This window comes from Vigna unguiculata, chromosome 1 (genome assembly GCF_004118075.2).
Source record: "Vigna unguiculata cultivar IT97K-499-35 chromosome 1, ASM411807v1, whole genome shotgun sequence".
NCBI lineage: Eukaryota > Viridiplantae > Streptophyta > Magnoliopsida > Fabales > Fabaceae > Vigna > Vigna unguiculata.
The window spans coordinates 303495-329339 of NC_040279.1; the positions used below are offsets into that span (position 1 = coordinate 303495).

Consider the following 25845-nt stretch of genomic DNA (forward strand, 5'->3'; position numbering starts at 1 on the left):
ATGATACAAATGAAATGACCAGTTTCGATGTTTACTGAGAAAATGGATACTTAAGATTGAAAGTGGAGTATTTTGTTGACAATTTTAATGTTTAATCCATCTTTTTGATGGTTGTTTTTACCCCTGCAAGTTAATAAAATTTATCAGCATTTTAATTCTTTTAATATTTATCTAGCACTTCGAAAAATGCTTTCTAAGCTGATGTTAAAAAATCAAGTATATAGATCTAATTATATATTATGTATTTTATATTTCAAAGAATGATTTAATGTTAAATTATTGAAGACACATTATACAGATAAGACTACATTACAATTATATTAAAATACTACAAAGGGGCAATGAAAGAGGCAAATGTAAATAATACTTAAATTAAAGATAGATATTTATAACATTAATCCGTAAGCTTGGACTTCATCAGGGGTTCTCGTTCGAGTGAACCAAGTTCCTGAAAGGTCATAAGTGTTATCACATTAGTTTCTAAAATTAAGAAAATGTTAAATAAGTCTTTGAAATGGGAAATCCTTTTCCTATGATTTTAGACTAACATGATTGTCTACTAATGTTTTCACAATTTGTTTTTCTTAATTTCTTTTAATCCAGATATTAATGTGACAACTTCCAACATTTTAGACAAAAGTGGCTTTCCTGAATTTAGATATTTTGGTTGGAAAAATCACACTAAATAAAGAACTATTTTTGGAACATTTTTAAAAATATTATACATATGATTTATATGTCTTTTCTAAGCATTTTACTACTTGAACCTAAGAAAGTTGTTTTTTTTTTAATAAAAACAAAAGTTACACATGTGGGGTGCTTAGAAATACTGACTACAACATGAGAGATATAATAACATCAGATTACATACCTTACAAAAACATAGTTTACAGATAGGATACATTGTTATCAATCTCAGCATTACAAGTCTTTGTTATTCTGTACAATTTATGTCACGCAAGAACATATGAGTGAATGACTACAAAGAAATTTTGTGACAATGCTACTTTTTCAAACAGCCCTTACCTTCAGCTTTATTTCTGAGTTCTTTGGACTTGAAGGACTTGAGAATTTATGTACCAGAATTTTGAAGAACGGTAAAAACACTACAAATAGAGTACCTAAAATGATCGGTGAAGCAGCAAGCCACCCTAATAACTGCAAAAGTTTGATAAAAAGGGATTTTAAAAATTGAGCAGAACAAATTTTGGAAAGGGCATCAAACATGAACATTGCAGAAAGCAAAAATGATTCAAGCGGAAGGCATTTGTGAGGGCTAGAAACATGAAGTAATCCAGCATACATTGAAAAACCATATCCAAGGGGAAAAGTTAACAGCTTTCTGAATCTCTAGGTACAAAAGCATTCCGATATAAAGCACAGAATAGAAAGATTTACTGTCACTGTATCACAAAAGAGACTTAAGTGGTAAAAACCATTCCACTGTTCATAACTTTTTTATCAATAAATTTCGATTTAAACAAATTCAGAAGAGAAGACTTAAAAAACATGAATGATGTCTGTTTGAGTGCACTGAATAGCACCAGAAGTGAAGTTATGTATATACTAAAATACAGCAATTAACAAAAAATGACATAAAACACAAAAACTGCAATTAGGAATGACAGAGCATAGCACATCAGTGCTCCATTTAAGCATCCAATACAATGAAATAAAACCTAGCCAACTCCTCAAGTATGTTGAAGTAAAAAAAAAAAAGACTAAAGGTGCAATAAATTACATACTAAAATGAAAAGCATAAAAATATAGCTAGTTTACAAAATGAGAGATCAACATTACACTATGCCTTTCTTGTTAGAGGAAATAGGATACAACAAAAAGATGTGTGCTTATAGTGGAGTCACAGTTGAGACAAATTTTAAAATCTTCAATTAAAAATTGAATAGAAAGTAAACGACAGGGACAAGATTGACTATTGGTTAATAAATCAGCTGTAAATTAAGTCAATGCTCCATTTGAAACTTCAAACTAAGGTAAAGTGGCACATATGGGAAGAGAAGAAATGAATGTACTGTTTTTATTAAATTTTGGGTACACATGTCTATATTTAAGACAAATCCACAAGAAAACATTATGTGATAGCACCTACGCATGGGCAATGCTTAATAGGACTTCATGTGAAGCTTCGCCGGTAAAGGACTTTCTTTAAAGCATCAGATGTTAAAGGGAAATGAGATCCACCAGTGATAATTTCACCAAAGCGTAGAAATGGTACAACCAAACTGAAATAACAAATAAAAACAAACAACAATGTACAAACAAGAGTATAATTAATATGTATATATAAGCTATTACGAAAAAAAAGCATTGGTCTAGAAATAAGAAAACTAAACTGAAATAACAAATAAAAAAGCAAATACCCATGTACAAAAAAGAGTTAATCAATAGTTAAACGCAACATATGTATATATACTCTATTATGGAAAAAAAAGGGAAAATTATAATCTAGTAATAAGAAGAACATCTGCTGCACGGATTTATTTCTTTACGAAACAAATTTAAAACAAATGAATTTCCAATTAGGAACCCTTTCTTTGAACATAGAAACATGTTTCTGAATGAACATAATTTGAATCATATATAACCCTTCCAATTAAAATTTGGATGACTAGACCCTTCATTAAGTTTTGTTAGGTTTTCCAAAAGGCAGTTCTAACAAAATTAAAGTCATAAAATTATTTATAAGATATTTGCACAAAATTTTTAATTATAGCATGGCCAACAAAATAAAAGTTCAATGATAAATAATTCCCCAAAGAGAAGGAAAGTAGATGCAAAGAGAACACGGAATACATGTTACCTCAACTCTATTGGAGTAGCAATGAAGTTCGCTAGCATCACAGTTGGAGCATGGCAAAGTCGTCCAAGCAACGCAATAGCCACCCCACAGAGGAATACAGTGACACCTATTTGAAAAACATTAGTATATCAACAAATTATAGAAGAATGTGTCATTATTTCTCAGATATCTAATTAACAGCACATTTGCTTCTTTTGGTAGTCTTGTGATGCATTTGATAGGTTGAATCAGTTTATACTTTATACTTAATTCTAGTTGCTGCTCAATCTTGAAATCATACATTTTTGGGATTATGTCAGTCACGTTGCATTTTCCATGAGCTGCATCTCTATTCTCTGGAGTTAATTGAAAGATATAGTTTTCGGAAATTAGAGAGAGAATAAACTGATTATGCTAGTTTGCTACCAATACTAGACTGTGGTTACCTAGAGATTGTAATGCAAAATAATTAATTTAAAATTGACTGTTCAGACCTCAAGACAAACAGATGAACATGTTAGACAGCCAATTAAGAATCCTATCCCAATCATTACCCTGGATGACAGATACTTGCCTTTTCTGTTGGAAGCCACTTCAAATATTCAGACAGAAATCAGTGCTTTATGCAACAGCCAATTCATTTTCCCAGAAAAAGACCCAGCAGGTAAGCCTGGCTAAGTTTAGGCCCAGGGCAGGTGATTCTCAACTTATCAGCATATTTATCATTAGGAATCAATTGAGTCTGACTAAATTCCTCCTTTGCAAAGTTAACAATTATTATATATTATGTTAACCGATGTAATGTTAGGGTAACCATTGAAGAAGAAATTGTAATACATTCTTTTCAACAATGCTGATGCACACAAAACTAGTAATAGTAGATATAACTTTGTTTTGTGTGTTGTGCCAGTATCACTGTTATTAAGTTTTTATATATGAATAAATTATCTTAATGATGGATAGATTTCCTCCCTCTTTGGTTAATAGACTGGGACAATATCTAACGGTTATACAAAAATAGTTGTTTCTATTTTGCTTAACCTGGATCATGGATGTACTTGCTCAGAGAAAGGTATTTATGAAGAAAAGGCCCATCATGAAGAATACTTAGCCTCCACACCAGTCAATTGAGATAAAAATATGCTGACATGAAGTGCCAAAACTCAATTAACATGGCTGACCGAGTTGGTCATGTCTCCTTTCAGTTTCCCTAATTCAAAGTTAGTGCAGCATGAAGCTTCCCTTTATGTGGTTCTATACTAACATATTGAATGTATAACCCCTCTAAGATGCCTAGTGTTTTAGAAAAGAACTCACCACATACATATCTGAAGCCACTTTTTGTTGTCACCAATTACAACACAAGTATATAGTTAACGTTCTACATACTAGATAGTAACATTCTATATTTATTTTCCTCCACCCTGAAATTTATATTAACTTCACTAGATCCATAATGCATGTATGGGGAAAAGGTTCTCTACCCTTTGTGACACACGCATCACATTATAAATCAGAAGGAAAATCAAGTTAAAATGGTAGAGATGCTGAGCATAAATGCTGGACAACAAACAGAACCTTATTCAATCTACATGTATGCAAGTAAGTAGCAAATGAAACAAATAAATCATCTTCTAAGTTGATTCCAACATAATGACTATATAATCCCAGGTGGGTTAATTACAACGTACCACATATAGGAAACACTCCCAATGTAAGACCAAGAGCAGCAGAAAAAGCCAACTGCTTTGGTTCAGCTCCTCTGAAAAAAAAATGCCAAAATTATCTATCTACCTTCACGAGCCTAATTGTCATAACAAATGATAGATATTCAAAGACTTCCAAAGGCAAAACAAGACAACTATTTCACTTCCATAAAAGCAATTGATTTTTCATTTTCCAGCATAATACGCATTCTTACATGGCTTCTCCAAGGTGGATAGAAAGAATAAGCCACAACCATGAATGTACATAGCCAGGCTCCAACAAGAGGCCACTCAAAAATTGTCCTTTTAAATAAGATATACACAGAGTACTACACTCCCAACCCTAATTCGTTCTAGAAAGGGAGTAATTAAAATGAGGAACAAATATATTATCCATCATGAATATCCATGCAATGGAAAACCAAATTTAAGAAAAAATAGATGACAGATAAAATCAGACGCAGCAACGATTCAGAAAAGAAATACCAATAGCCGATCAGAGAAAGAGAGGGCAAAAACGAAACTTTTGAAGAGTACCTGCGGACAATGGCGAGAAGGGGATCGGTGACCTTCTTTTGGAACCAATTGGGTGCTACCACTTTCCCACTGGCCATCTTCGTCAAAAGTTTCAAAATTCAACTTCCAACTTGGAAGGGTATTCACCAAATTGAGACACCACCCAGATATTCAAAACCAGAGAATTAGGGTTTCTCTAACCTCACCTCCAATCCAATGAAAATAAAATAAAAAATTGTAAAACCAATTATTCTTTATTTGTGAGAGAAAGTACATAAATTTGAGTAGCTTAATTGATTGATTGAATATGGGAAACAGAAGAATTGAGAACTGAAAATTGCTAAAGTTGGTGAGAGAGGTATTAGGGGAAAGGTTAAATATGCATCTTCTACTCATCCTTGCCCTCTCAATTTCAATGCAATCATTGGATCACATACCTAATTTTAATAACTTTAATAACATGTAAAAAAAACTTTAATAACTTTAATAACATGTAAAAAAACTAATTAAATGCATTAATTAGGACCTTTATAGTACAAACTTAACGTCTCAATTTTTTATTTTTTACATTCACTTAACAACTTGCAATTATTTTAATAATTTATTTATACATTTAATTTTAAAGTTATCTTTCGTATTATATATATATATATATATATATATATATATATATATATATATATATATATATATATATATATAAATTATGAACCTATAAACATTTCGTTTGAGTGGAGGAAGAAAATGACATTTAAAGTTTCTATCTTTCTGTAGAGAAACTGCTATTAAGAATGTATAAAAAATTTAACTATACTTTTGAGATATTTTTAACAAAATATGTTCTGAAATATATATTATTAATTAAGTTTTAATTGTTCTGAAATATCTAATAATAATTTTAAGTTATTATTTTGTATTTCACATTGATATACCATTTTATTGTTTTTAAAAAACAATAAATATTCCCGATTGTAACATATATTAAAGTTTGTTATTAAACATTGTTTGTTAACGTCTTGAGTTAATAATAATATTATGAATTAAACTTTTTTTTACCATAAAATTAAAATTAAATTAGTCATTATTTAAAATTTAAAATTTGTTTTATACTTAATTTTAGAAAGTAATAATTTAGTTTTGTTTCGATGTGACAGGTTTTTCACTTAAGACATATGTCATGTTGACGTGTCACTTGATAAGTATGGTCCACGTTACAAAATTATTTTGTTAATTAAATTAAAATTTTCAAAAAATGTGTATTTTTCTCTTATTTTCATCTTATCAAGCATTAACTCATAACTCAAACATTTAGTAGGAAGTTTTGATTTAGCAAGAATCTGAATGAACAAGTCACTATTTAATTCTGCTTTCATTTCTGTTTTTTTTTTATCTCAATGTAATTTATAGTTGGTTAAATTGGTTTTGATTTCTAACTTTCACTGAATTTTAGATTAGTTTATTTCAAATTTTGAAATTTTGAACCAATTCAGTATTTCATCTTTTTAAATGTGTGGATTTAATCCTTCTAATCAATTCTTTTAGGTTTATTTGATGTTTCGGCACACGTTTCATACTAGTAGTTGACTTAATATTAAAATAAAATGTGTTAAACGGTGTAAACAACTCAAAAATAATACAATCATCAATATGTATGAAATATCAAATAAACTTAACAAAATTTGATTAAAAGAACGAATCCACTTATTTTGGAAGATGAAAAACTAAATTGATCCAAATTTTAAATGAACTAATTTTAAAATTCATTGAAATTAAAGAACCAACACGTATTTAACCATTTATAGTTGAATGTGATCACGCATATTTAAAAATACATACACAGGCACGATTGTGTTTATACTAGTATAACATAAATCTTATTCTAAAGACTCCTAAAACTGACTAAAGGATAATGCTTTAAGAGAATCCAAAAATACTTAATAACATTAAATCAAATTAAGTTGTTAAACTCAATATGTGATGAATTGTAATGCGTGTTGTTGTTTTATAGATCAGAATTTTAAGTGAAGCACTTTTTGAAAGAAAATGGTACGAGTTTAGATTTTATAATGTGTTTTCTCTGTTACTTTTTGTATTGTGTCTTTAAAATACATTGATAATCATTTATTTTAAATTTTAAAATATATTACAATTATCTTTAGAACACCAAAATAATGTGTTTTTAATACTTAGTAAGGACAATACAAAAGAACTTAGCAGAGAAATCGAATTCGAAGTGACACATGAATGTTTTGTGATGATTATCATAATATCTTGTCTGCAGCAACTAGGTGGGATTAGATGTTTGGTTTCTTGTTTTTCATCTTCTTCCACTCATTGTTATGGCCAATTAAGTGACATTTGAAGTTTAAAAATTGTATGATGAAATATCTGAGCAGAAGATAAGATAAAGGTGGAGAAAAGCAATGGCAAGCAAAAAGTGGAGCATACTTACAAAATTTGCATGGTAAGTTTCACGTGAGTTTTAAGGGAAATTATTGATCGGGAATGACAAACACGAATCACTGTTTCGACCACTATCTCTACTTAAAATGGCTCTTATCAATGTCTCAATGTAACAATTTTGTTGTTTCATATAAGAATGATGACAAATAGTATGTTTCAACCACGATTTGTAGTTTGCACTTATTGTTATACTATAATCTAATTCTGTCTTTAGTTGGAGCGTGCCCTTCAACATATTCAACCACAATAGTGATTGCGTCGTGTGATAGATGTGATTACATATAACAATGCACTCAAGGTTCATAAGATTTGTGGTTGCATCCACATGGATTTGGGAAAGGCATTCATCTTCAAAATTCAACCAAAAGTTCTACCAAAAGGCTATGACTCCATTCACATCCGTGTGAGAGACACATTCATATACAAAATTGCATCATAGTATTGATGCATCCACATAATTGTCAGGGAAAGACTCAAAAATATTTATTCATAAGTTTGACTACAAGGATAAGGAGTAGATATGTCAATTTGACCAATTGTCGATCTAAACCCAGTCCTAAAAAACTCTTATTTTATTAGTCTACCAAATGAGTAAGCTAAAAATATGTCAATTTCCAAGTTTCATCTTAAAAGTGGATTAGAATTAGGATTAAGTAGGTTTAGACCAACAACAAGACTTTAATTAAATTTTAAATAATTTTCATAATTCTCATAAGTATGTTCAATGTGTATATGAATTCTATCGACCTAGCCTAATCTAGATGCAACTTAGTTTGAATCCAACTTGAACGACCTACTTGATTCAGATTCGACTTAACTCTATTTATCTTGACCTAATACTCACTCAAAGACCGATCTATGGGTGATCTTGACCTATAAAATTTTGTTTCCATTTTGGCATTGTGAGTTTTTGTTATGTAAGTTTTTTCACACAGTAGGCTTTTTGGTCCTAACCCTGAGCCAAACTCTATGGGCTGGCACAAATTATGAGGTCTACATGAGAGTGAAAGCATCCATATGGGTATGGAAAACATAATCATATGAAAGGTTCAACACATGCTATAGGTGCACCTCATGTCTGTGCTACAGCAGCATCCTATGTGTGTGAAAAATGTGCTTAAACAAAATTGCACTAGGAGTTCGACTTCTGCGTCATAGTTGAGCCCACATCACTATGTAAAATACTTCATACAAAAAATCTTCAATCAATTATCTCATACCAAACAGAACACTCAAACACTGTATATATATCGTACTAAGATGGATAATGACATGAGTAAGGTGGATATGCCTATATATATGTATGTCTGGTGTGAGTGGTAGATGAGTGTGGGTGGATATAAACAATGGCTTCTATAGAATGGCCTCATACCATAGCTTTTCTTTCTTCTACTTCTTATCCATATTTTCTCTTTTTTCTTCTTTCCATTGCTGTGTTGAAGCTAACAAGAAGATCAAAAAACAAAGCCAGTTTCATCTGCCTCCATCACAACAAAGTTACCAATCATTGGCAATCTTCATCAGATAGGCACATTGCCGTATCGTTCTTTCAGTTCCCTTTCACAAAAGCATGGTTCTCTCATGTGGTTGCAGCTGGGGCAGACTCAGACTTTGGTGATTTCATCAGCAGATTTGGTGAGGGAAATCATGCAAACTCAGGACTTAGCCTTCTCAAACCGACCCAAAATCGCAGCAGCAAGGTATATACTGTACGGAGGTAATGACATTGGTTTTTCATCCTATGGAGAAAGCTGGAAACTGAAAAGAAAATATGTTCCCTTGAACTTCTGAGTGCCAAAGGGTGCACTCATTTGGCCTCATCAGGGAACAAGAGGTTGCAGATTTGGTCAAAAGATAGGTGAAGCAAGCTTGAGAGATGCATCCTCTGTGAATCTAAGTGAGTTGCTTCTTGAAGCATCAGACAACATCATTTGTAAATGTGCTCTTGGACAGAAGTACAGTAACAACAGGGTCAAAGAGCTTGCAAGGAGGTTGATGATTCAACTTGCAGTTCACACTGTGGGGGATCTCTTTCCCTTGCTGAGTTGGGTTGATTTCTAACTGGCAAAATTCAAGAATTCAAAGCCATTTTTGAAGGCATTTGATACCTTATTAGATGAGCTAATTGAGGAGCATAAGAAGGTTCAGAGTGAAGCTGATCACTGCTCCACCGAGAAGGGCTTTGTGGATATCCTCATCCAACATCAGAAGAATGCCATGCCTGATTCTGAGCTCACCAATAACGACATCAAATCGATTCTACTGGTTTTCCTCCTTTTCTATTCTATTGCCTTCTTTTTATTGTTTTTCTCAAACACTTACTATCCAAATAGAACAAATATAGCGTTAACATACAATATGTTCTTACCAAATGGAAAATTTTGTATGTCAAAACAAAGTGGAGTTGAGAATTATTTATTACTAATACTACTTTTACAATTTCAGGATATGTTTTCAGCAGGAAGTGACACACTGCATCAACACTAGAGTGGGCCATGGCAGAGCTGATGAGAAATCAATGAAGCTGAAGAAAGCTCAGGAAGAGGTGAGAAAAGTTGTAGGGAATAAATCAAAGTGGAAGAAATGACATAAACGAAATGGAGTACATGAAATGTGTAGTGAAAGAAACTCTGAGGTTACATCCAGCTGCTCCACTCTTGGCTCCAAGAGAGACATCATGTGCATTAAAACTCAGAGGATATGATATTCCTGCAAAACACTGGTATATGTGAATGCATGGTGGATTCAGAGGGACCCTGAAGTTTGGGAAAAGGCTGAAGAGTTCATTCCAGAGAGACATGGTGAGAAGCATGTTGTTCCTTTGAAAGGCCAATTCATTCCATTTGGTTTTGGGAGAAGGGCATGCCCTGGAATGAGTTTTGGAGTTGTTAGTGTTGAGTATACACTGGCCAACCTTCTTTACTGGTTCAATTGGAAGCTCCCTTCATCTCATTCTTCTGCACAAGACATAGACATGAGTGAGACATATGGGCTTATTACCTCCAAAAAAGTGCCACTTCATTTCAAACCAGTTCCTTTGAACCAAGTTTCTGATTTTCTATGAACTCATTTTATGCTGTGATTGATTCTGCTGGTGTGTAATGAGTGTGCTAAGTGGTGTTGTTAACTATGTAGATTATGTTATATATGTCTTATTTCAGAAATGTCATCTCTTATATTCTCACCTGCAACTTTATGAAGAAAAACTATTTCAGAAATGTCTTAGCTTTGTTTGCATTTTCTGGTTGTGTTATTCGGAGCCTTTGATTATTGCACCTTTCTATGCCTTGTTGACATTATGCAGACATACTTTGATATGAAGGGAAATGGTTGGTTTTAAAATTCTGGAGATAAAATTTAAAATTTTCTGAATGATTAAAAACAGTATTATAGATTGAAATGCCATAAAGATTTTGATTACTAACTGTTAAAGATATTTCCTATGACCTTGCAAATCAAAGAAATGGACGGTGACTTTGACATCTAACAAAAATAGAAGAAAGTGATTCATGTGGTTCTAAATTATCCCTGTGAGACAACTTGTCCTTGTATATATTTCAATTTCTGGAAAAAACATGTTTCTATAGAAGATGAAAGTTGATGTGACTGGTTTATTTTCTGTTCATGTGTGAGGTTCCACCATCTTTTAACAAACTTAACAAATTTTGGAGATAAATTTTAAAATTTGTGAATGATTAAAGCACTATTATAGATTAAATGCATAAAGATTTTAATCCACTAAATGTTAAACATATTTCCTGTAGCATTGAAATGGAAGTTGATAGAAAATAGAAGAAAGTGATTTATGTGGTTTCGAATTATCCATGTGAGCGTGAGATAACTTGTCCTTCTATATATCTTTTATGTTGATGATCCAGGGATGAAAAAAAAGAGAAATAAATCATTGGATAAATTATGGGACTCCTTTAAATAAATGTAACTTTTTTTCTTTTAAAAGAAAGATTATTGTAATTTAACTTATGTTTGGACATTATTTTCTTCTTTTTTTTGGAGGAGGTAATGTACTACTTATTAGATATGGTTTGATTCTCACTTGTTTTTTAATTTATAATCTATGTAAATTATTTTTTATCTATATAAAATTACTTTTATGTAGTATTACATACGAATTGAAATTTATTATTTAAAGTAGTGTAATTATATAAAATTGTTTAACATAAAATTATTTTATTTTATTTTATTTATTTTGCACATCAATCTATTTTAATTTTTTATTTCAAATATAGTTTTCTCTTCTACTAAGATTTAGTAATATTTTTTTTTTTAATTTGAACTTTATTTAAAATATAATTTAAAAAAATGATGAATTTAAATATTTCTTAATATTTAATTAAATATCGTTTTAATACAAAACTATTTTATTCATTTATAATTTTTTCCTATTACAATAATCAAATTATTCAGAAACTCTTTATGTATTTATTTATTTATTTTAGTCCAAAAGTTATATTTTTGAACTTTATTTTTTAATTTTTTATTCCTTCAATTCACTCAACATGCCAACAAGGTTTAGGTTTAGGATGTGAAGTGTTAGATTATAAAATATTGGGTAGAAATCTCTTGAGGCATGATGATTGGAAGAAAGTAAAACTTGGGCTCCATTTCTACTTTTCTAAAGAAGTTAACTAGTGTTTTTAAACGGACTTTCCTTATAATTTTTTAAGATCATATAAATTATTCAGGAACAAAACTTTGTTCAAGTCCAGGAACAAGGTTTTTCCTGAAATTGTTTAATGCAATTTCGTATTCAGGACTATTGATTAAGTAAACATAACTTCATAGCAGCTGATTTATACAATTGGTGGTATTGTTTACCATAAATAAAATAAGAAATTACCCAAGTGCCACGTTTTTTTTAAACTCTAATATTTAAGAGTAAAAAATTCCTTTTTAATTGATAAATTTTATTAAAGAACATTAAAAATTAAAACATTAGTTGTGGAAATCCATTGTAGATAGATCATTATATTCCTCATATTTTCATATAAAAAAATGCCAGAAAAGAGATTATTTTAGTGTTACCAAAATCATTTTATTCTGTGCAATAGGTTTCATGTAATTAAGTTTCATAAAATCGTAAAAATAAGTCACGTCTCAATTTAGTGTAAAAAGCAACTATATACGTTAAAAAAATTGAATTTAATACTAAAAAGAATAACTTCAAGTTAAAATGAGTAAACAAATAAAATAGTGTTTAAAAATATTGGACTTAATTCTAAAAAAAATTATTTCGTAAAATTATTAAAAGAACCGTAATAAAAGTAAAGGCAAAGTCTCAATAAACGATTTCATCTTAAAATCAAGAACTAAAATACCGTGTGACTAACTTGAAAAAAGTGATATAGTTGAGTTTGTTTTTGAATGTATGTTACAGAAAGGATTAGTATTTTAACGATCACAAGATATTAAGGAGGTCTAAAATTCTAGAAACAGATCTCATCGTGGTAATGAAAAACCTTCTTCAAGACATTGAAGCTTGATATCTTGCATTACGCGTTTAAGAGAAGTTGGGTCGCTCGTAATAATAGCATCAACATGTTCCAACAACATCCTTCGCATGGAGTCTGGATCATCAACTGTCCAAGCATACACCTTTTTGTTCCTCCTGTTCACCACAACGCAAAAATATGCTAAAAACATGTGTTCCTGCTGCAAGTTGCCAAATGCCAAATGCTTAAAAAAATAAAATACCTGTGCAGAACACTCACGATCTTTTCATCAATCAATCCATGATACACACCAACAACCTCCGCACCTTTCATTCTCAACAAAGTTGACATACTTCCGGTTGAATATTCTCTCATTACAATGTAGCCAACCTGCATCATCCCAGACAGACACAACACTCAATGGAAGTTCAACCCAACATAACACATCTACAATACAATTCCAGCTTGCAGCAGCTTCGTAATCATGACAACAAAGATAATGATATTTTGACCCACTTTTTTTGATTCACTTTTAACTTACCATTTCAATCACTTTTAGATCATCACATCACATCACTAAAAAAAATCAAAATAAATAATTGAAGGGTGATCAAAGTGGTGGATTAAAAATAGGTCAAAATAAATGGAACAAAATATCTTATTCTGACAACAATTTCATGTCATCAATAGATACTTCTATACAAAAAGTTAATCAGGCACAGCTAAACTATTCAACTAAACCCCAAAGACTAGCAGTCTGTTAACGTCAATCTTATTTTCACTTCCTTGTCTCCAAACAAGAATGAATAACCTCCATTTTTTTAACTAAAGGTTAAGTCTTTATTTGTACTGAAATATTTAATAAGAATACCACCAATATGCACAATCATGATAACACTGCCTCTGCCTGTTATTTGTAGAATAATAAACTAGTACTTTTGGTTAAAGTTGGACAGGTAAAGACACAGTTCTGAGCTTTCTCCTCTCATGCTATTTTATACAGGTTTTGAGATGACTATGGGTGCGCAAAAGTATTTGGATTGAATTAAACTTCTAAGATCTGTAATAAAGTAAACTTAAACCAAACTGTTTTTAATAAAAATTGAACTTAATCACTGTGTTAGTTTAGTTTTAAATACTAAACAGTTAAGTTGGCAGTTAGATAGTAGTTCAGTGCACAGTTGAACTAAATTGTTCCATGACAGTTCAAAAATTGAAAAAAACGTAACATGAAAGTTTCAGTGTTCAGTGGTACAATATTAAATAACGAAACAGGATAAACAATATAAAAACATGAAACAAGATACACAATTTTCTTTTATTTAAAACAGTTGAGTTGAAGTCATTGACTAATAGAAATGTAGTTCAACTTCATGAAAAATTGTCTTAGTTATGAGTTCATGTTTAAATATGCTACCATACATATAAGTGCAGTGACCCCAAGAAGAGTTTTACAGACAAAAAAAAATGTCAGAATTGAAAATTTTTTCTGCAAAATTTGGATTTAGTAACAAATTCATAGCTTTCAATTATTAGTACTTTTATCTAAAATGTTATCAGGTGTAATGAATTGGTATGGGCATAATTCAATTCAATAAGAGTGAGGTTTAAGAATAATAAAAATGTAATATTTTAAAATGCACACCAGTTTAGAGAAAAGAAAAGTCCAGCTGGTTTTAAAAACAGTTTAGTTCAAAAGTTAATAAAATTCAGAAATAGTTCAGATCAATTTATTCAATTTGTTTTTGAATCCAGTTTAGTTCTTTAGACTACTTTTTTCAGTTTATTTCAACTTCCACACAAATTAGTGCAGTTTGATATTTTTTACCAACCCTAGACATGACTAAAGCAGACAGCTTTTGTAATGTGCATTGTTATAAGGAGTTGATGGAAGTCATGCATGAGTTTCTCCTTTAGCCACGAGTAAAGACACGGCTCGGTTATGAGAATCTATATTCTTATCTTCCCCATTCTCTAATAATATTTCTATATTTCAAAAGAAGTGAATGGTAGCTTCCTATCTAAAATCCAATTTTCCATTCTCTGAAAGAATCACAAGTCGTATTCTTTAGTGCTGCAATGTAACTATCACTTATTAGAATGCTTCGAGGGCCCTGATGACTTCGTTCCCCAATAATGACTTAAAATGCAATGAATCAGCATAGATATCTGACAGCCCAAGGTATTTCCATGCACTGCAGAAAGAATTCTGTTATTTACGCACCACTTTTGCACCAACTCTCAGAAGCGTTATCTTTTATTAAGCATTAATTATCATTCACTCTTTATATTAAATTACTTGCAACGGCCATAATTTCAATGCTAAGTGGCTCTACAAGCTAATATAACCAAAATTACAATCTTTTGTTCTTATGTTCACTTACCATTTTAGACTGAAATCTTGAAAAAAAAAATATTAATGAAAAACTATCATAAAAACAGCAGAATATTTTCATACAAAATGGTAACATCAGAAAAATGAGAAGGCATGCAAACAGAGCTAAAAAAACTGCTTCTTACAGTAATATTTGATGAGAGTTTAATTACATCCCTTGCTACATTGTCACTTTTAGCCCATATGAGGCAGTTGCTGCACTGTGTCTTCCCCACCTGAAACAGATATATTGCTATTTACAGATGAAAACTACAGGCCCACAAAAGCAGAAAATATTTGGAAGATGTATATTGAACTAAATGGAAAAAGAAAAAGAGAAACATTGAGTTGAAACCATGTGTTTGTTTGAGAGCATGGGGAATTTAATAATATTGAGAAAACATAATCAATATAGCAAATAGAGGAGTTTTCGTTCCTCTAATAATAAAGATATGTTAGTAGAATAAAAATAAATTTTACGAAAAATAAAAATATGATCTTTATATCTGTAATCATGAAAATATGATATATAATAAAGATATGTTGTTCACTAGTACAAATATCTCTATACCAATTTCTCTCTTATGTAATGGAGATTTACCTCAATATATTTGGTTCTTTCAAGAAAGACAAGATTAGAGACAATATGTAATGCTGCAAGGTTGTCACATATAAGGCGTAGTTGAGAATTTTCTTCAAATTTGAGCTCTTTTAAAAGTTGCTTTAGCAATATGAGCTAATAAGTGACTAAAGTCATTGTCTTGTATTCTACTTCCACATTTGATCTTGGGACAACATTTTGTTTATTGATTTTTCCAAAAGATCAAATTACACACAACAAAAACGTAATACCCCAAAGTGGAACATCTATTATTGGGTGAGCCAATCCTGTCAGATCAGAGAACACAACAATTTGAGTATTCTTCTTATCTTAACAAATAAAGCCTTGGCTAGGAGCATTCTTAACATATCTACATAGGGATCTTTAAACATATCCACTTAGGGATCTATATAACTAAATCCAAATGGTTTTGACAAGGAGAGCTAAAACATTGATTTACTACACTTTGCATGAGCTGCCTTTATTGACACTATCAGAACAACACTAACAAATGTGTTTACCACCTAGGTTAGTTTTGTTTAGTTTCTTGAGCACACTTCTATTGATCTATAAACAAAAGTGCCACTTCCATGTACAAACTACACGAGAAATATAAAATTAGATGTTTTTGTTAGATTTTGTGTCTTGAGAGTTGGATACTCTTAGCTTAAGTTTTTATCTTAGAGAGTTTCTTCATCAAGTGCTAAATCAAGATTGCACTTTTCTTCCTTGCTTCAAGAAAGGTGGGGTGTTCTAATAATCTCTTCCCTTTTCCTCTTTTCAATCTTGCTCTTTGTTCTTGTGCCTATTCTAATTTTGTCGACAACATCCCTTCATCATCTCCATGAGATTGTTAGTGTTCTTGGATTAAACACTTTCAAAAGTTGTTAGATTATCCCTTTCCTAAAGATGACTCCATCAAGTATGGGGATGGGAAATGTTCATGTTAGATATTGTTTGATATTATTAAGATATTGTTAGATATTGTTAATCACAATATCAAACAATATCTTCTATTTATTCTATTTATTTTCAGTTACTCCTTTCAATTGTATCTCTCTCTATTATAAATAGATTATCCTATGTGTGGTTTATACACAAGGGAGATTAATCTCAAATCCTATTTTCTTTATTCTCAACATCTTATCTAGAGCATAAGGTTTCTTTATTCTCAACATCGAAGTGTCAGTTCAAACCGGCACCCACACGGTTCTGATCACCCCGACCAAGCGACCTCAACGCCACCAGAATCGTCGCCATCGGAGTAGCGACACCCCTCACACGCTGATCAAAGTCGCGCCTCCTCCTGTTTTGCCATCTCTCGTGGCAGTGCGTCGTCCACCGTCTCCAGCAACAATCATTTGTGCCAGAATCGCCTCGTTCTACTCTTTCTGGATCTGGTCTCGTTGATCCAATCAGACCTCTTTGGTATTTTAAGGTTTTTTCTCTCTTCCTCCATGACGTCTTCCGCTGCCACTTCCAGTTCTGAAATCTTTTCTGGTGTGTCTAAGCCATCCATCTACATTATGTTAACATGCACTTATGCATGGACAAGTTAACTAGCCCTAATTATGCCACATGGTCATCAGACGTCAGATTATGGGTTACATGGTCGTCCTCCTCAATCTGCTGCAACTGTTCAGACCGATCTTTCCCCACCTTCGTCTACTGGGAATCCTCTTCTTCTGTTTCGTCTTATACACCTGCTATGTTCAACAAATTTCTCAAATGGTATAAGGATCAACAATCTTCTCGTTCCATTGCATCTGTCACACACACAGGTACAATTTTTGTTGGCTGACCTGATCTTCTTCTCCTGGTCCTTGGGTTTTTGATTCATGAGTCACTGATCATATTTCTGGTAACAAATTTTTGTTCTCTTCTTTATCCTCTCCTAATCCTTTTTCCTTTAACCATTGATAATGTTCTTTATGTCCCTAGCTCTCCTTTTAACCTGTTGTCCATCAGTCGTCTAACTCGTTCTCTTGATTGTATTGTTTCTTTTACAACAATTATGTGTTTACAAGACTAGAGTTCGAAACAGGTGATTGGCACAGGATGAGTCTCATGGTCTTTATCATCTTCGTCCCTCTACACATGTTGGTGCAGTTATGGAGTCTCTCTCTTCTTCATGCTCAGTTAGGTCATCCAAGCCTTGCCAAGTTATAGCCAGCTTGTCCTCCAAGTTGTCTCGTTTGGTGTGAGTCGTGTCAATTAGGCAAGCATAGTCGTACTTCCTTTCCTCGTAGTGTCACACGTGATGCTTCGTCCCTTTTGCCTTGGTTCACTCTGACATTTGGGGTCCTAGCCGCGTTAAGTCTACTTTAGGTTTTCAATACTTTGTTACTTTCATTGATGATTATTATCCAGATGCACTTGGTTATTTTTAATGAAACATCGTTCGGAATTATTTCATATCTTTCAATCTTTTTTTAATGAAATTAAAACTCAGTTCGGTGTTTCTATTAGAGTTTTGCGTAGTGATAATGGCCGTGAATATCTTTCTCATTCTTTCAAACAATTTATGGCTTATCACGATATTTTGCATCAAACTTCTGAACGTAAAAATAGACATCTCATTGAAACCACTCGCACTCTTTTAATTCATGGCGAGGTTCCTGAACATTTTTGGGGTGATGCCATTCTTACTGCCTGTTATCTCATTAATCGTATGCCTTCTTCGGTTTTAAAGAATAACATACCTCCTTCCATTTTATTCCCTCATGAACCTCTTCATCCCTTACCTCTAAGAGTTTTCGGGTCTACATGTTTTGTTCATAATTTAGTCCTGGTCTTGACAAGCTTTCTCCTAGATCACATAAGTGTGTTTTCTTAGGGTTTACAAGATCACAAAAGGATACAAATGTTTTTCTCCTTTTCTTAACCGTTATTTTGTGTCTGCAGATGTCACCTTTAATGAGTTCTCCCTTTATTTTAAGAGTCAATCTTCACCTCTGACTCCATCCAATCCTGACAACTCTTCTAATACCTTTAATGTTCCTATTGTTTGTGACCCTCTTACTGTGTCTTCTTCACCTCGGTTCCTGCTCCACAGTCACTGCTCTCCACCCCTCTTCAGGTTTATAGTCGCGTAATCGATCACAACCACCACCATGTGACTCCACTCAAGTGCCAACTACTCTGTCTCCTCCGGCTCTGACACCTGAGTCTGACCTTCCCATTGCCCTCCGAAAAGGTATGCGTTCTACCCGTAATCCCTCTCCCCATTATATTGCTTTGAGTTATCATCGATTGTCATTACCTTTTTATACATGTCTTTTCTCTTTCTTCTGTGACCATTCCAAAAACTGTCCGTGACGCTTTAGCCCATCCTGGTTGGCGTCAGGCCATGACAGATGAACTAAGTGCTCTTCATAACAAGTGGAACTTGGGAACTGGTCCCGTTGTCTGGGAAATCTGTTGTTGGTTGCAGGTGGGTGTTTGCTATCAAAGTTGGACCTGATGGTACTATTGATCGCCTCAAAGCTCGTCTTGTGGCCAAAGGTTATACTCAAATTTTTGGGTTGGATTATGGAGATACCTTTTCCCCGTGGCAAAGATGGCTTCTGTTCGTTTATTTATCGCCATGGCTGCTCTTCAACAATGGCCTCTTTATCAACTAGATGTTAAAAATGCTTTCCTCAATGGTGATTTGCAAGAAAAATTATATGGAGCAACCTCCTAGGTTTGTTGCTCAGGGGAGTCTTCTGGGATGGTATGTCGTCTTCGTAAATCCCTATATGGCCTAAAACAATCTCTTATGGCCGGGTTTGGAAAGTTTAGCATGTTGTTCAACAATTTGGTATGACTTGGTGTGAAGCAGATCATTATATCTTTTATCAACACTCGAGGGCTAGATGTGTTTACTTGATAGTATATGTTGATGACATCGTTTTTTACAGGGAGTGACAATGTTGTACAACAATTTGGTATGATTCGGTGTGAAGCATATCATTCTGTCTTTTATCAACACTCGAGTGTTGGATGTGTTTACATGATAGTATATGTTGATGACATCGTTCTAATAGGGAGTGACAACCACAACATCTCTCAGCTGAAACAACATCTCTGTCACCATTTTCAAACCAAAGATCTTGACAAACTCAGATATTTCTTGGGTATTGAGGTGGTACAATTTAATGAAGGTATTGTTATATCTCTGAGGAAGTATGCCATGGATATTTTGGAGAAAACTGTGTTGGTGAGTTCAAAGTTTGTTGATACACCCATGGATCCCAATATTAAACTTCTACCAAATCAGAGGGGGTATATATCTGATCCTGAGCAGTATAGAAGATTGGTTGGAAAATTTAATTATTTTACCATTATTCATCCTGACATTTCCTTTGCAATCAGTCTGGTAAGTCAATATCTTAATTCCCCATGTGAAGATCATTGGAGTGTAAACATTCGTATCTTGAAGTATATTAAAAGATCTCCTGAAAAAGGACTGTTATATGATTCTAATAACCATACAAAAGTTGTTTGCTATTCAGATGCTGATTGGGCAGGATCCCCTACTGATAGAAAATCTACTTTTGGGTATTGTGTCTCCATTGGTAGTAACTTGATCTCGTGGAAAAGTAAGAACCAGATTGTTGTGGCAAAGATCTAGTGCAGAATATAGAGCTTTGGCCTCAGCGAACTTGTTTGGCTCAAGCAATTGCTTAGAGAGTTATAATTTGGAGACGTCACTCAAATGTAACTTGCGTGTGACAATCATGTTGCTCTTCATATTAGCTATAATCATGTCTTTCATGAGAGGACCAAACACATTAAGATTGATTATCATTTCATTCGAGAAAAGATTATGTCCGAAGACATCAAGACTGAGTTTGTTAACTCAAGTGATCAATTAGCAGATATTTTTACTAAGTCTTTACGAGGACCTAGAATTAATTATATTTGTAACAAGCTTGGCACATACTAACTTGAGGGGGAGTGTTAGATATTGTTTAAATATTATTTGATGTTATTAAAAGATATTGTTAATTACAATATCTTCTATTTACTCTATTTATTTTCAGTTACTTTTTTAAAATGTACCTCTCTTTATTATAAATAGATTACCCTAGATTAATCTCAAACCCTATTTTCTTTATTCTTAACAGTTCACTTACCCTACAAGCAGATAGGCTATTTCTAGAATTTAACCTCTTGATATCTCTAGATCACAAGGAATAAAAGCCTTAAGGGGGTTCGATGTAGTTTTTTAAAGTTGGTGTATCGAGTTTATGGTAATACCCCCGTAAGAGCAGGCTGTTTCTAGAAGCAGATAGGCTATTTCTAGAATTTAACCTCTTGATATCTCTAGATCACAAGGAATAAAAGCCTTAAGGGGGTTCAATGTAGTTTTTTAAAGTTGGTGTATCGAGTTTATGGTAATACCCCCTTAAGAGCAGGCGGAAAAACTATATTCGACCCCCTCAAGGATATTATTATAATTATATGAAATAAGTCTATAACAAATAGAAATATATGTTAGATTATGAATCCAATATAGATTAACTATCAATGAGCAATAAACCTTTAATTAATTGAATAATCCCCAATACCCCAAAGAGTAGTATGCGAAAGCATACCTAGACTGAATGAAATCTGATCTTCCAACTCTAGAGCACAGGTTCCTCTTGATTTGTTCTTCTGATGGGGATGAAGGGAACAAAACAAGAATATAACATATGTGCTTACAAATGAGACCATAACTGCTTTATCTAACCTCTGTCGATTACTTTTTTTTAAAAATCAATATTTTTAATTTGACCTCTCATCAAATTAGAATATTACATATGGTATCTACATAATTAATATTTCATGACATATATGCTCTTAGCCATAAATTTAATAAATTAGATCACTTTATTACTTTGGTTAAATAATATAATGGCGCTAACACATTTAATTATTTATTATATATAAGTAAAGAATATTTAAGTAAAATTCGTATATTCTTACCCTTTATATTTTTCATAACCCATTAAGAATGTAGTTTGTTTTCTACAATCTTTTCCATATACAATTATGTGTAATCAATCAATAAAACTACCGTTGACATTTCTCTGCCATCACACTCAACGAAGTTTTAGCTTAAAACATTTAGAATATCTATGTATCCAAATAAATGATAGCATATTTATCTAAATATTTTAAGCTAAAACTTCGTTGAGTGTGATGGCAGAGAAATGTCAACGGTAGATTTATTGATTGATTACACATAATTGTATATTGAAAAGATTGTAGAAAACAAACTATATTAATAATGGGTTAAGAAAAATATAAAGGGTAAGAATATACGAATTTTACTTAAATATTCTTTACTTATATATAATAAATAATTAAATGTGTTAGCGCCATTATATTATTTAACCAAAGTAATAAAGTGATCTAATTTATTAAATTTATGGCTAAGAGCATATATGTCATGAAATATTAATTATGTAGATACCATATGTAATATTCTAATTTGATGAGAGGTCAAATTAAAAATATTGATTTTTAGAATAAGCACGTATGTAATATTCCAGTTCTTTTCTCTTCATCCCCACTAAAGCAAATCAAGAGGGAACATTCAAGTGAGGTGCTCTACAATTGGAAGTTCAATTGTTTCCAATGGTCAATACAGGTACGCTTTTGCATATTGCTATTTGGGTATTGGGAATTGCTTTTTTGATTAAAGGGTTTAATTGCTTATTTGTTATTAATCTGTTTGAGTTCATAATCTAACAATTTAACATTGGAAAAAGTGAAATAAATACAAGCCCAACAAGTCTACATTAAAGATTATATGCACAATAGCCAGGAAAATTTTTCATCATGCTGCTTATACATCTTCCATAAGGTTATCAACTCAAGGGGGCAACTAAAGCCTTTGCATAGTATTGTGTCAGACAATAACCCTATGTTTGTTTATGTGGAAGGAAATAGGAGGGAGAGAAATAGGATAGAAACACAAGATTTGCACCATTTGTTTGAAAACAAAATTAGGAGGGAAGTTATTTCCAAAAGACCCATACAAAAAAATTTCTTTTGAATGAAATGGGAAAAAATTATCTCCTTTTTTGCGGTAGTTTTTAATATTATAAAATAATTTTAAAAAAATATAACATATAAAAGATTACATCTACTAAAAAACTACATTTTTCTAACTATTATAAAATATTTTTTATATAATTATCGATTTTCTCCATTCATCCTTTTTTACTCTAACTCCTCCTTTTATCATTCCTAGTTCATTCCTTCATCCTCTTTCCTCTTTGTCCCTGTCCTTAGTCAAACAAATCATAAAGGAAAAAGGAATTGAAAATCACATGTAGATGAACATGTAAGGCACAGAAGTATTATACTTACAGCAGAGAGAACATCTTTGGCAAGCTCTTTCTCATAAAATGGGGGTCCAACCTTAACGTCTAGAACTATCTGTCGCACTGAATTCACAGTTAACTAGAAAAAAAGTATAAGTCAAAATATATAACACAGAAAGAACATTTGAAGAGATAATTGTCATCAATAGAATAAATAAAATACAATATAAAAGATGAAGCAAGTATAGCAAACATGGTGAAAGGGATAGATCTAAATTTATTCAATAAATTAAGGGGAAGAAAAGAAACAGCATCTGAATCTAGTGAACATACCATCAGAGCATCTTGGATTGTAAGTATAGTTTCATCAGTAAACTTCGAGATAGACTGTTGAGAAAGACTAAGCTCTCTTATCTACAGAAATAAACTGAACACAATCTTAGTCAATGTTACTCCTTTCTGAAGTCTTAAAGAACTCTCAATAAGGGAGAAAAAGAATAAAGGAAATGTTCTTAAAATGTATGTACGTGTACCAACACCAAAAATGCAGTCAACTTTGGTGCTTATAAAATAGCAGGACCACCTAGGAAAACAAAACTAGAAACCCCAAAAACAATACACTAGCAGCTATACGAAAAGGATGCACAAAATGAAAGCTGCAGTCTCACCTCGTTTGAGTTCATGTGACCAACTTTTATACTATCATTTCCAGTTAACTGCTGCAAATCCCTGCCTGCATCGTGTGAGAATGAATCTCAAAGTGGTTATAACCCTATCTCTTCACACAAAAAGTTTTAACTCAATCCTTAAACAATAATAATTAATACAAAAAAATGAACAACTTGATTTTTTTTTGCTAAAATAGAATCTGGGTTTAGCTATATTTTAACTTTCAGTATGGTCCTTTAAGTTAAAAGTTTCCCCTTGGTCCCTTAAAATTGTTCTGTTAAACCAAATCTGTTTTTTCATTAATTTATCACACAAATCCGGTCAGATTAGTGACAAGTGGCAAACTGTGAGAGAAGATGTCCCGTTAGCCAAGATTGATAGCCATACGGGAAAAAATGAACACACTAATTTAATCTAACAAGGAAAACTTTTTCAACTTGCGAGACTAAACTAATACCTAATTGCAAGGGAACAAAGTCTATTTTTGCCTGATTCTTTCAAATACTAAGATACCACTGCATTTAATTGAGTTAACAAGTTGTTTTCAAGAAGTTTCACTTTGGTCTCTGAAGGGATGCAACTGAAACCTAACCGAAATGCAGATAAAGGAACAAAATTCTCTGTTAGCCTAATTTTTTCAAGTAAGGTAGAACTTCATCTAATTGAGTTAAGAAATGTGTTTTTATCAAGCTGAGCCTAGGTACAGCAACCAGTGATCACAAGAAAACCTTAAATACATGACAAGCATTTTCATGAAATCTGTTGACTTCAAATAGGCAACAGAAGTGAGATAGAAAATGGTTTCAACCAATGGTAGTACAGAAATAGAGTAAACGACGTTGAGAAGAAGGCAAAAGTACCTGTCGTGAAGGGCAAACAAAACTCCATCTGAAGAACGAGAAACGTCGATCTCAATGCAATCCGCGTGAGCCTGGACAGCGTGGAAATACGAAGCCATCTGCCAGCAAAGAGAATCCGAAATCAGCAACCACGACATAACATGAAATGAAAAACGAAAAACGAAGAACACAAAAATCAAAAGAATCCGAAATTAGAATTTATAACAAGAAATTAAAGAAAATAAAAAGGTTAAAGGAAGATCCCGAAATCAGCAACAATAACATGAAACAGAAAGAAAGAAAAAAAAGATTAAACGAAGAATCCGAAATGAACAATTATAAAACGAAATGCAAAAAAGATTAAACCAAGAATCCAAAATTATCAACTATAACATGAAAAGAAAAGAAAAGAAAAAGGTTGCACGAAGAAAATAGAGCGAAGAAAGAATCCGGAATTACAACTATGACATAAAATGAAAAAAAAAAACGTAAAACGAAGAAAAAGAGAGAGAAGGCTACGGTGTTGGGAGGAGCCTTGGAAGAATCGCCACCGTGCGCGCAGACGAGAGGAGGATTGTTGAGCCAACGACACTTCATGAGCTGAATCTGCGGCGCAGTTACAGTTATATTGATTAATTACATACGAAAACGAAAACGAAAACGGCGCAGTTTATTATAAATTGAGATTATCATAGAGCGAGTGAGAGGAGAATGGAACCTGGTGGAAGCGTCGGAGGCGAAAATGGAAGAAAATTGGAGGAAGAATGGCGAAGATTGCGAGAGCGAGAAGGATGAGGTTCCGCGAAGGAAGCTTAAACAGTCTTCTTCCCGTTCTAGGTCTTGCGCTTCGCATCATCATTCTCGCTTTTATCGAATCGCCGATCGTTTCGTCTCGTTTCTTTCTGGAGTTACGGCGAAGGAGACGACGCAGAGCAATAGCACAATTGGTGACCCAATTTTCATGCCAAATCACGTCAACAAAACTTAATATTTTTTGAATCGTTCATTTTATAAGCACGCCTTCACGCACCACTATTAAATCGTCAAAATAAAAATAAAAAATAGGTTTTATCATTTTCAATTATAAATTTTATTTTTCCAACAAAAATAGTGTCATTTGGTAACA

At 32.5% G+C, this 25845-nt stretch overlaps 1 protein-coding gene and 2 pseudogenes across 1 annotated transcript; 1 reads left to right on the forward strand and 2 right to left on the reverse strand.

Moving 5' to 3' along the window:
• Positions 1–221: 221 nt before the first annotated feature.
• On the reverse strand, positions 222–5435 carry LOC114183751 (annotated as a pseudogene).
• A 3334-nt stretch (positions 5436–8769) lies between these two features.
• Positions 8770–10786, forward strand: LOC114181648 (annotated as a pseudogene).
• A 2013-nt stretch (positions 10787–12799) lies between these two features.
• On the reverse strand, positions 12800–25708 carry LOC114175907 (glycerophosphodiester phosphodiesterase GDPD4). Its single transcript, XM_028060756.1, has 9 exons — positions 25438–25708; positions 25239–25325; positions 24741–24838; positions 23880–23940; positions 23545–23625; positions 23258–23350; positions 15456–15545; positions 13198–13325; positions 12800–13111 (listed from the first exon to the last, which is right to left on the reverse strand). Exons 1-9 carry the CDS (start codon positions 25576–25578, stop codon positions 12943–12945), a joined length of 948 nt encoding a protein of 315 aa, XP_027916557.1. The 5' UTR covers positions 25579–25708; the 3' UTR covers positions 12800–12942.
• Positions 25709–25845: the final 137 nt, after the last annotated feature.

Bases quoted from the DNA above. Each gene is read 5' to 3' on its own strand.
- LOC114175907 (XM_028060756.1), bottom strand. From the start codon at position 25,578: ATGATGATGCGAAGCGCAAGACCTAGAACGGGAAGAAGACTGTTTAAG. The intron at 13,326-15,455 runs GTAAGAAGCAGT...GGGATGATGCAG, and splicing joins AACTCTCATCAAATATTACT to GTTGGCTACATTGTAATGAG. The intron at 13,112-13,197 runs GTATTTTATTTT...TGTGGTGAACAG, and splicing joins ATCGTGAGTGTTCTGCACAG to GAGGAACAAAAAGGTGTATG.